Source organism: Thamnophis elegans, chromosome Z (genome assembly GCF_009769535.1).
Source record: "Thamnophis elegans isolate rThaEle1 chromosome Z, rThaEle1.pri, whole genome shotgun sequence".
NCBI lineage: Eukaryota > Metazoa > Chordata > Lepidosauria > Squamata > Colubridae > Thamnophis > Thamnophis elegans.
This window is the reverse complement of record NC_045558.1, coordinates 125026307-125038309: the sequence shown is the minus strand read 5'-3', so window position 1 is coordinate 125038309 and position 12003 is coordinate 125026307. Positions and strand designations below refer to the sequence as shown.

General features: G+C 38.6%; 1 protein-coding gene across 1 annotated transcript; it reads left to right on the top strand.

The window, feature by feature from the left end:
• Positions 1-237: 237 nt before the first annotated feature.
• Positions 238-10048, top strand: LOC116521642 (vomeronasal type-2 receptor 26-like). The gene is made up of 6 exons (XM_032236302.1): positions 238-286; positions 1563-1731; positions 2763-3054; positions 6743-6970; positions 8163-8289; positions 9126-10048. Exons 1-6 carry the CDS (start codon positions 238-240, stop codon positions 10046-10048), a joined length of 1788 nt encoding a protein of 595 aa, XP_032092193.1.
• The last annotated feature ends 1955 nt before the right edge of the window (positions 10049-12003 follow it).

The window sequence follows — 12003 nt, the reverse complement described above, 5'->3', positions numbered from 1 at the left end:
TGCTATATGATTTATATATTGCCAACCCAACCGTTAGATTATATTCCTAACACTCATCAAGCCATGTGCACAGAACCAGTAGTAAAATAATCCCACCACTGATAAAGGAGTATCAAAACCTAATAGGCCCAGTTTGTTCACCAAATGCTGAGGAATGATTGTATTGAGTGCTGAGCTAAAACCAACAAACAGCATTCGCACATGAGTATTCTTCTCCTCCAGGTGCACCAAGCTAACATGAAGCAGACACAAAAGTGCATCGTCTATAGAGCGATCCTTCTGATAGGCAAGTTGTAATGAGTCAAATGTAGGGGGAAGGCATGAAACCATATACCATATTTTTAAGAATATAAGACGCATCATTTTCCCTCAAAAAAGAGGCTGAAAATCTGGGTGTGCCTTATACACAGAATACAGCATTTTTCCCTCTCAAAACTCCACCACTTCACCAAAATGGCCATGCAGAGCCTGTAGAAGGCTTCCAAAGAGTTCCTAGACACTGGGAAAGGCAGAAATGAGTGAAAAACTGACAGTTTTTTCCTCAATTTTGCCCAGCCACCAGCCCCAGGAGCACTCTATAAGCCTCCTAAAGGCTATCCATGCCCCTTTTTTTGACAAAAAACACGGGGCCATTTTCATGAAAAATGGGCCTATTTTTGCTTGTTAATGCCCCCCCCCCCGAGCATTCTACAAGCCTCCTTAAGGGCTATTCATGCCCTTATTTTCAAAAAAATGGGCCCATTTTTGCAAAATGTGGGCCGTTTTTGGGAGGTTTGCAGAGTGCAAAAACTTTTTTTTATTTGCCTCTTCAAAACCTTGGTGTGTCTTATATTCCAGTGTGACTTATACTCCAAAAAATACGGTAGTCCATTACCAAACTCTCAAATGTTTTATCATAAGAGAAGTGAGTGTGACTGGATCTTAATCATGAAGGCATGTGATTATAGTTATGGATGGGGCACTGGTACAACATGTACCATGTCTAAAAAAATGTGAGCAAAATGGAGGGGCAGAAGAGATATGCATTTAACTGAATTGGCAGATTGTGAGATGAGAAGGGAGAATTTATCTGGCTACTAATCAATCTCTTGCTCTTTTAATCAGCATTGCTTTCCTTGGATTGAGAAAGCAAGACTCAAAATCTGTTATGATCCCAAGATCATTTCTTTATTCCCTGAGGAGGAGCTGTCAAGAGATGGGTCACATAATCTCGTCAACTGGAAAAATATTTGAATAGCTTTGGGAAAGGGAATTGGCTACCTACCTAAATTAATTAAACTTGTTTTTTGGGCATGCACAAAACCTAGGGGGACAGTGCAGTTTAAGTTTACCATTAGCAACAACTCCAGGAGGCTCAGTAGGTGGCATTATGAATCACTCAGATGATAATTATTGTAATCTACAACTTTACATATGCATAAAACCAATAGAGAGTCTATTTCATTGTCCCAGGCAAAGTGTTGTGAAAAAGATGTGGCTGCACTCCTATGAATGGAGCCAAATTACCTTGGCATTCAACATACTTTGCCATGGGTTTCTACTCTCTTTTTTTCTCCTCCAAGCTTCTTTCAACCAGACCTTGAACCCCATTTGCAGTAAGAAACTTCATTTTCGGCTTAGTTTCCCTGCTCATTTCAGTGATGTAGTCATTGGAGAATTTGTATCTACTGTATATTCTGAATTGCCTTTACTGCACTTTATGGAATTTCCAGAAGGATCTTTGAGAGGATGGCAAGTACTCTTTTGAAAGAAAATGATGTGCCCTTGAAGTGTTGGGTTTTTTTTAAGGGGATTGTATTCAAGATATAAGGGACACAGAGGCTCAGTGACTAAGACACTGAGCTTATCAATCAGAAAGTTCAGCAGTTCGGCGGTTCAAATCCCTAATGCTGTGTAGAGGAGTGAGCTCCCATTATTTGTCCCAGCTTCTGCCAGCCTACCAGTTTGAAAGCATCTAAAAGTGCAAGTATAAAAATAGGCCCTACCTTTGGTAGGAAGGTAACAGCGTTTTGTGCACCTTCGGCGTTTAGTCATGCTGGCCACATGACCACGGAGACCTCTTCGGATTCTTTGGCTTAGAAATGGAGATGAGCAAACTGTCCCTACCAGTTTGGCAAGTATATCTTAAGTATTTGGATTGTCATTAATAGATTGCACAATCCATCAGCTTCTGCCCTCCAGTTGCATTGTTGCCCTACATACATGAAATAATCCTAGCAATTGCATTAAACTTCTGTTTTAAACTTCTCAAAATGTGATACACAAATGCTGTCAGATCCTCAAGTGAGATTCAGACCCTCCAATTCAGTTCCTCACTCGATGCCTTCCTCACTTCTGGAATGTCTTAACTTCTGAATTTTAAGAATCAAAGCTTTTGTCCCCATTACTTTTCCTGCCACATTTGTTAAGTGAATCACTACAGTTCTCAAATTAGTAATTTTTGTGAGGTGAATCTGGCTTCCCCATTAACTTTGCTTGTCAGAAGTTCCCAAAATGTGATCATGTGATCCCAGAACACTGCAACTGCCATAAATATGAATCAGTTGCTATGCATCCAAATATAAATCAGGTGACCAAGGGGATGCTGTAATGGTTCTAAGTGTGAGAAATGGGCATAAATCACTTTTTTCTCTGCCATTGTAACTTTGTATGGTCTGTTATAAGCTGAGGACTTCCTGTACTCATTCAAGCAGACAAATACATCATTTTAGATGTGGAGAAATACATTAATGTTGTAGAACTAAATAAAATTCTTCTTGCAGGCCATTGCCTAAAAATTTACAGCATGTCCTAGCCTTCAGTTTTGCCATTCAGGAGATCAACATGAATGAGGACCTGTTACCCAACATCACCTTGGTCTCCAAGATACATGATAATGGTTTTCAGGCAATGAAAGCCTCTGAGAACCTTTTGGATCTCTTCTTTCTTGAAAGCTGGTGTCCCTTCAATTACAGAAAGGGAAAGGACCAAAACATCATGGCTGTCATTGGTGATCTTCCTTCCCAGAACACCATCCAGATAGCCAACATCTTAAATGCCTACAAAATTCCACAGGTAAGGATCTGGGCTCACATAGATGCTCAAGCAGGAAGAGGAAAAGGTGGTAGTTAAAAAAAATTATAGGAGGACCAAAATTGGGGGTAATCTCTCAAAAGCAGATCAAGGTTTTATTTGTTTATTTTGTCAGAGAAATGCAATGCATCAATTACTATTGCAACAGGAGTAATTCTTAATAAGCGCAAACATTTCATTTCGCATGTAAGAAAAGGTGTAACTGTCCTTCTTGCTATCTTGATTCTTCTCCTTCTCCTTCTCCTTCTCCTTCTCCTTCTCCTTCTCCTTCTCCTTCTCCTTCTCCTTCTCCTTCTCCTCCTCCTCCTCCTCCTCCTCCTCCTCCTCAGTCTCAAGCTTAGCCATTATTAACTGATATGGTAGCAATGTGTCTGATTTTGTCTTTCATTCTTCTGGGCATGCCTCTTGTTATTTCATTTTCTTCTCTTGTTCTTTATGCCTTAACAATTTTAAATATATTGATCAGTAAAGTAATAGATATGTTGCCCGCATAATGTACAGAAAAAATGTTATTTGGGTATCAAGATGAGAAATTAATACTGTCCAATCCTTGAAGAATAAGCCTCCTCTTTTTTACACATTCCTATCTGCTGTCTATTTCTGCTTAGCACAATCAAAAATTAAGAATACTTGGTCTAAAAATTGATGAATGGAATACTAATGGTGGTTTTATAGCAAAAGGTATAAGGAAAGACTTGTTGATCCCCAGATTTAACATTTAACATCAGGATTTTTGATTGAAATAAGGTTCAAAAGAAATGTACTTCCTTCCTTCTTGTTGACATATCTGCAAAAACAGTACATTGTCTAAAAGCACATCATTATTATTCCCACTCTGCAGCTCAGTTTTGGCACTTTTGACCTGGCATTGAGTGATAAACAGCAGTTCCCTTCTTTCTTTTGGATGACTCCAAATGAAAACCTCCAGTATGCTGGGATTATTCAGCTCCTGAAATATTTTGGATGGAATTGGATTGATCTTCTCATTCCAGAAGATGCCACTGGAGAGAGATTTCTCAGAATTCTGAGACCAAAATTCATCCAGAGTGACATTTGCATTTCTTTAATTCAGTTTGTTCCAAGAGTGACCACTTATAATCCCAGTTTCTTACGGAAGAGTAATCTAAATAACATAGGACGTCTCCTGTGGTATAGTAAAACCAATGTAATACTTGTTTATGGGGACATGAAATCTATAGAAGGTTTACGAATAATTCTTGAAGCCTATGAAATTGGTAGCAGGTGCCCAATAGAGAGGGTTTGGATCATAAGTTCTCTCTGGGATGTCACATCTGTCTTTCAGTCAAAGACATTCACCACGTTGTCCTTCAATGGCAGCTTGTCTTTCGCCCCACACACAAATAGGGTTCCAGGCTTTCAAGAGTACCTGGAGAACCTAAATCCATATCACTCTGAAGTCCCTTTGCTGCCTATGTTCTGGAGTGCCGCATTTATCTGTTCATTTCCAATAAGCAGCATACTTGCACCAGGCCAAAGAAAATGCACTGGGAAAGAGGATTTGGGGAGTCTCCCTGGAACTGTCTTTGAAATGGAGATGTCTGGCCAGAGCTACAGTATTTACAATGCTGTATATGCTGTAGCACATGGTCTCCATGCTATATATTCATCCAGAGCCAAGCAGAAGACAAGAGGCAATGAAGGGAAGCGGAATTTTCTGAAAGTCCAACCTTGGCAGGTGAGTTACTTTGCCTTTCAATGGGAACGTATCCATAATAATACAGTTATTTTAATGTTTACAAAATTCACTAAGTATCCTTTTATGAATGAAGACAAATATACACGTCCCAGGATAACGATGAGAGATTGAATCTGGGTTGGTCAATGGGACCAGAGATTTACTCATCCGAGCTTCCAGGCTCATGCTGGAGCCGATCTTAATGATATTTATGTCTATTGAAATATATGTTTTCGGCTGTTTATTTTATTTTTATATTTTTTTATTTTTTTAACAATTTAAAACATAAAAATTCAATATCTATATAAAAAGTGTGTTTGCAGATTGATTCCTTGATTATCTTTTCCAGAATCTTCCCAGGTATTGAGGTCAGGCTGATAGATCTGTGGTTTGCTGGATTTATCTTTCACCCCTTTTCTGAAGATGGGGACTTCATCAGCTATTTTCCAGTTCTCTGGTAGTTCCCCAGAACTCCAGGATCTTTGAAAGATATAGTTCAGTGAGATCATGTCTGCCAGTTCCTTCAGAATCTTGGGATTTAATCCATCTGGTTCTGATGATATAAATTCATCTAGGGTGGACAGGTGCTCTCTTACCATTTTCTTGTCTATTTTAAGTTCTATTCCTGATATGTTTTTCATGGTTCTGTTTTTGATAGATTGGATTGTTTTTTCCTTTTGTGTAAAGCCAGATGCAGAAAATGAATTAAGCAGTTCTTCTTTCTCTCTGATCCTCATCATCTTCTTGCCATTTTCTCCCACTGGTGAACCAATTGTTTCCTTGACTTTTTTCTTCTTTTTTACATGTTAAAAGAAGGGTTTTTTCTCACAAGATTTTGAGCCTTAGTTTTCCTGATTTCATATTTGCAGCCTTGGGTTATTTGTTGATATTCTGCCTTAATTGGGTGCCCCGCTTTCCACTTTTTATATTTGTTCTTTTGGTCTTTCAAATTTATAATTTTAGTTGTATAGAGGCTTCATGGTAATCTCTGAAAATGCTTATTCCTTGTGGAAATTTAGATATTATGTTAGATATAGGGAAGTAATCTTTTCCCAGCTTCCTTTCCAATCTTCAATCCCAAAAAACCCTCAAATCCAATAAAAGACTCCAATTTTGCAACATTTTGAAGTTGAGTAGCAGAAGAAAAATTCACCAAAGTAGACAGACGGAAGAATTTTGCAAAATAATAATAATAATTGATGAAATGAAAGGCAAGCGTAGGATAGAATGACAAAACTTGTCTTTCTCTGAGATATGTTTGGTGTAGGCATTTTCTGTCCCATGCCTGAAGAAAATTTGATTTAATATATAAAGGTCATCATTTAACTTCTTAATCGTGTTTTCTGGAATAGAACTCCAATAAATATGTTTTCCTGTGATATCCATTATATATAATGGGCTTGCCACAAAGAAGAGGGAGTCAAGATATACTCCAAAACACTTGAAAGCAGGCCAAGAAGCAATGGATGTAAAATAATCAAGGAGAAAACCAATCTAGAACTAAGGAGAAATTTCTTGATAGTTAAAACAAGTAATCAGTAGAATGACTTGCTTCCAGAAGTTGTGGGTGTGCTAACACTGGATGATTTTAAGAAGAGATTGGATAACTATTTTTCTAAAATGGTACAAGGTTTCCCGGTGGAGCAGGGAGTTGGACAAGAAGAGATGAAAATATCCAAGTTCCCTTCCAAATCTTTTATTCTATTATTGTGTTATATTTCTTGGCAATTGTTTTTATCCATCATGAAGTACAAATAAGAAATATATGTACAAATATATCTATTAGTAATACTTAAACATAAAAATATGAATATAGTCCTGCAAAACAGAATTATGCCGTTGGAACATTAAACAATACTTTCAACTCAAATGTTTGATTGTTCATTAAAAACTGGTTGAGCACCATTTGATGAAACCCATATTGTATTGCCTGCTATGGACACCAATTTCTCACTTGTCTCTCTTATCTTTTAGCTTCGTTTATTTCTGAAAAACCTCCATTTCAACAATAGTGTTGGGGAAGAAATAGCTTTCAATGAGAATGGAAACCTGGCAGCAGCATACGATATCATCAACTTGATTTCTTTCCCCAATCGATCCTTTCAGAAGGTCCAAGTTGGACATATTGAACCTCAGAGTTCTCAAAAGGAGGACTTTGCCATAAATACATCTGTCATTGTATGGAACCCCAAATTTAAGAAGGTGAGTTAAACAAACCAAATAAAACATGGGGATATTTTCTCAAATTTCTAGAATTTTAAACCTGCAATCTTAGAGTAGTTCCAAGATCATTTGATATCTTCTGAATATTGTTAGAACACTCTTGTATTGTGGAAAAATGAAGAAGTTCTCAAATCTACATTACACTTTCAGATTGTAGGGAAAGGGAGCTCTGATCACTGGGGTTTTGGACCCTTTGAGTTCAGGGGCTTCATGAGAGCTTAGTGAAGTGGAAGATTCATCTTTTGCAAGGTAACACTGAATGGATGATTTACCTTTCTCCTTTAAAAAAAATATGAAAAATAACACTTAATCCTATTGGGTGAAGGGTCTGACAGCTCACTATAAAAGGGCTGTTGTCAGACTCAACCTTCGCTGGATTGTTCTCACTTGTTGTACTTAATAAAGAGCTGTTGTTACCGTTAACCCTGTGTGTGCCTATCCATTACCCAATCTTACAAGAAGATAGATAGATAGATAGATAGATAGATAGATAGATAGATAGATAGATAGATAGATAGATGGATGGATGGATGGATGGATGGATGGATGGATGGATGGATGGATGGATGGATGGATGGATGATTGATAGATAGATAGATAGATAGATAAACAGACAGACCGACAGATAGGCAGACTTTCCCACTGATGAGTACTCTGTAGTTTGAATCAGCTGAATCAATGAAAATTGGGATACCACCCTTGAGTGGCAACATAACAGAGGAATAATTGGAAAAGGATACCAAATGCTAAACAGGAATATTTTGGCTGTCAGCTCGGCAAGTTTCAACATTCTTTCCCATACATCACAAATTTATTTTGGATTTTCTTATTACTATTCAAATTTAAAACAGCTCATTAAGGTCATGAGAAACATACTCTCTAATGGTCCTCTTTAGGACATCTCAAATTGCTTTATGTAATGTGAAGAGGTGTCCGGATTTGGATTTGTCTTCAAATTTTCAATAGCAGTTCAAAGACTTTTCAGATTTTAAATGCTCCTCTGACTAATTCTAGCAATCGGTCCTAGGAATTCCAAATTTTGCATTATTAGAAATTACGAGAAACTGTGGTGGGCGGGGTTGGATTTATTTAAAGACCGTGACTGCTGACTGATTGATTCAAAGCTTGATTCTAATCCATTTTAATGTCTTCCTCTGGCCATTCTCATTAGACCCCACCTTCTTCCACCTGTGTAGAAAGCTGCCATCCTGGGTACAGGAAATTGATTGAGAAGGGAAAACAGGTTTGCTGCTATGACTGTGTCAAGTGTTCAGAGGGAAGCATTTCCACCATGATTGGTAAGAAAAAAAAGATCTGTGTTTCTTTAAAAATAAATTTTCTTCTAACCAAGTTTGGGTTCTTGAATATAACATATTTTTCAGAGCATAATACACACCATTTCCCCCCCAAAAAGTGGGTGAAAATCTGGGTGCATCTTATACTGTGAATACAGGGTTTTTGGCCTCCAGAAACCCCATGCCCCCTTCACAAAAATGGATTTGTAGAAGGTTTGTGAGGCTTGAAAAATGCTCCTGGGGACTGGGGAGGGCAAACAGGAGGGAAAGGTGGACTGGTCTTTGCTCATTTCCCCCCCCCCCCAGGCCTCAGGAGCACTCTGCAAGCCTCCTAAAAGCTATGCATGCTCCTTTTTTTGGCAAAAGGGGTCATTTTTTTTCTTGTTTTTGCTCCCCCCCCCAAAAAAAAATGCAGCCCCAGGAGCACTATGCAATCCTCTCAAACTCTCTGCATGCCTTATTTTTTCACAAAAAATGAGGTGTGCAGTGGTTTGGGAGGTCTGCAGAATGCAATATTTTTTTTAGTTCACCTCTTCAAAATCGTATACTCCCAAAAATACGGTGGTTTTAAAGAAAAGCATGGATTGATTGGGATCTCTCACAAGCCTTGTTCTCTTTCTTCTTTTTTTAAGTAAAAACATTTCTTTATTTAATTGTGTAATCTCTTGATCAGGAAACGTACTTTATTGAACACAAAATAAACTTTAAAAGGATTTTCTTAAAGCAAAACATTTAAGAGGTTTATTGTCTCCCAAAACACCTTCAGGATGGAATAATTTTTAAGAACTTAATTCTATTCAATGTGTAGACTTTTTAGAGAGTTTATTTATGGTTTTCAGATTCCAACCAATGTGAGAGTTGTCCCGCAGAGCAATATCCAAATGAGAAACACCATCAATGTATTCCCAAAATTATCACCTACTTATCCTACAAAGAAGTCCTGGGAGAAGTCCTGACTGGCTTTGCTGTTTCTTTTGCTGTCATCACAATTGTGGTGATGGGGACATTCATCTTCCACCAGAACACTCCCATCGTCAAAGCCAACAATTGGGATATCACCTGCACCCTGCTTGTCTCGCTCCTGCTGTGTTTTCTTTGCTCCTTCCTCTTCCTCGGATGTCCAGGGAAAGTCACATGTCTGCTCCGGCAAGCAGTTTTTGGAGTGGTCTTCTCCATTGCAGTGTCTTGTGTGTTAGCCAAAACCATCACTGTGGTTCTGGCCTTCATGGCCACAAAGCCAGGGAACCGCATGAGGTGGTGGGTGGGGAAAAGGCTGTCCGTCTCAGTCATTGTTTTTTGCTCCCTTATTCAAACAAGCATCTGTGCTGTCTGGTGGACCATTTCTCCTCCTTTCCCAGAGTTGGACATGCATTCCCAGCTGGATGAGATCTTAGTGAAATGCAACGAAGGCTCGGAGATCATGTTTTACCTTGTGCTGGGCAACATGTGGCTTCTGGCCCTCATCAGCTTCACAGTGGCCTTCTTTGCCCGGAAGTTGCCCGACACGTTCAATGAAGCCAAGCTCATCACCTTCAGCATGCTGGTCTTCTGCAGTGTTTGGGTGTCCTTTGTGCCCACGTACTTGAGCACCAAGGGGAAATCAATGGTGGCTGTGGAAGTCTTCTCTATCTTGGCCTCAAGTGGTGGATTACTAGGTTGCATTTTCCTGCCCAAGTGCTACATTATCATACTGAGGCCAGAGCTGAATACGAGAGAGCAGCTAGTTAGGAAAAAGAATGGTGTGATTTCAAGAGCAACATGAATGATGGCTAAATTCTATGATGCTATAAAAAGAACATGAAAATAATCGGCCAAAGAATTTCATTCAGGAATGAAATAACTTTGTTGTCACTTGAAATGTACACTAATTGGCATACATTAAAATAAAATTTCATTCCATACAGCTGTCAAAGGGTCATCTCCTCCAAAATACACTATATAAAGATGATAAATAAATAAGTAAATAAATAAATTAGCATATGGCCATATACCCAAATATATTGTATGACACAGAGAAATAATACAGTCTAGTTTGGATTTATAAATGTACATGGTGAGAAAAACAAATATTGCGAGTTTACCGGACAGATGGCATAGGGAACAAAGCTGTTACAGTATCAGGTAGTCCTGGTAGAAATACTTCAAAACCTCCTCCCAGAGGGGAGCAACAGAAACAGACCATAAAATGGGTGTGTGGGGTCTCTAACAATGCTTTAAGCACATAGCACTTATAAGCAGTATCCTGAATAACAGGATGTGGCCTTCCTATAGTCTTCCTGGCTGTCCTTACCACTCTCTATATTGACTCTCTGACTTAGGCATTAACACTAAACCAAACAGTGATGAAGGGATTGTTTGTTAAAATGATCTCAATCATGTCTCTGTAAAAAGTGACCAGGACAGAAGGAGAAAGATGTGCTCTCCTCATCTGACAGAGGAAATGCAGGTGCTCATTTGTTTGCTTTGCTCAGTATGACATGTAGAGAGACCAATTCAGATGGTTAATTATTTGCACCCACAGATACTTAATGCTATTGATCACCTTTAGAGCTGCATTCTGGATACTGAGTAGAATATGACGTAACAAGTGCAAGTGGAAAAATAGGTACCACTTTGATAGGAAGGTAATAGTGCTCTGAGCACCCCCATACACCTTCCTGAGTCATGCCACATGACCACGCAGTCTTCTGACAACGCTGGTTCTTTGCCTTGGAAACAGATATGAGCACAGCCCCTAGAGCTGGAAACAACTAGCATGCATGTGTGTGGGGTCTTTATCTTTATCTATTTATTGGTACCCTGTTTCCAACACATTTTCTTTTTAATATCATATTTTAAATTTATGGAATGGGGATCATATTCAAAAGTTTGGAAACTGCGAGTGATAGCAATAGCACTTAGACTTATATACTGCTTCACAGTGCTTTACTGTCCTCTCTAAGCAGTTTACAGAGTCAGCCTATTGCCCCCAAGACTCTGGGTCCTCATTATACCCACCTCAGAAGGATGGAAGGCTGAGTCAACCTTGAGCCTGGTGAGACCCAAACTGCCGAACAGCTAGCAGCCAGAAGTAGCCTTCAGTACTGAACTCTAACCACTGCACTACTGCAGCTCTTGAATGTTATGCTCTGCTATACAAGAGGATAAGTTGAGCCAACCAAATTACTTCTGTATTTGTGGAAACATTTTATGTCTAGGTATTTCAACAAAAAATGGTTCATTACACAGGTCGGTGACTAAAAAGCTATTTGATTATTTTCATCTAATTTAGTGTGCGGAAAACAAATAAAATATTGACAATACTCCTAGACGTCATGATTTGCCAAACATGCAAAATTGTCTTCAAATTTATCATTTTTTTAATTTTTGGTATTTTTTATATTATGGGTTTTTAACAAAATTTAAAGTCCAAATTACTATTAATTAATTCACATAAGTGCATTTAAGATATAAAATGCTGAAATAACACTAAAGGTTTTGTGTTATGGAGTTATGTAAAAAAATATAGCACTGTAAATGTGATGGTCAGCAATATATACATAATTTAAGCAAGTTTTAAGTCTGTGCTTCTAATGATAGAAGGGGTTAATCTTTCCTGAAGAATCCAGTGGGAGGGAGACACAGGGCAGATAGCAGCATCTCCGGTCTGTGCAGGGGGCGTTACCAGCACTGTGACGTCTCGTGTACAGACAAAGAGCTGCTCTCTCCTGCATGCCA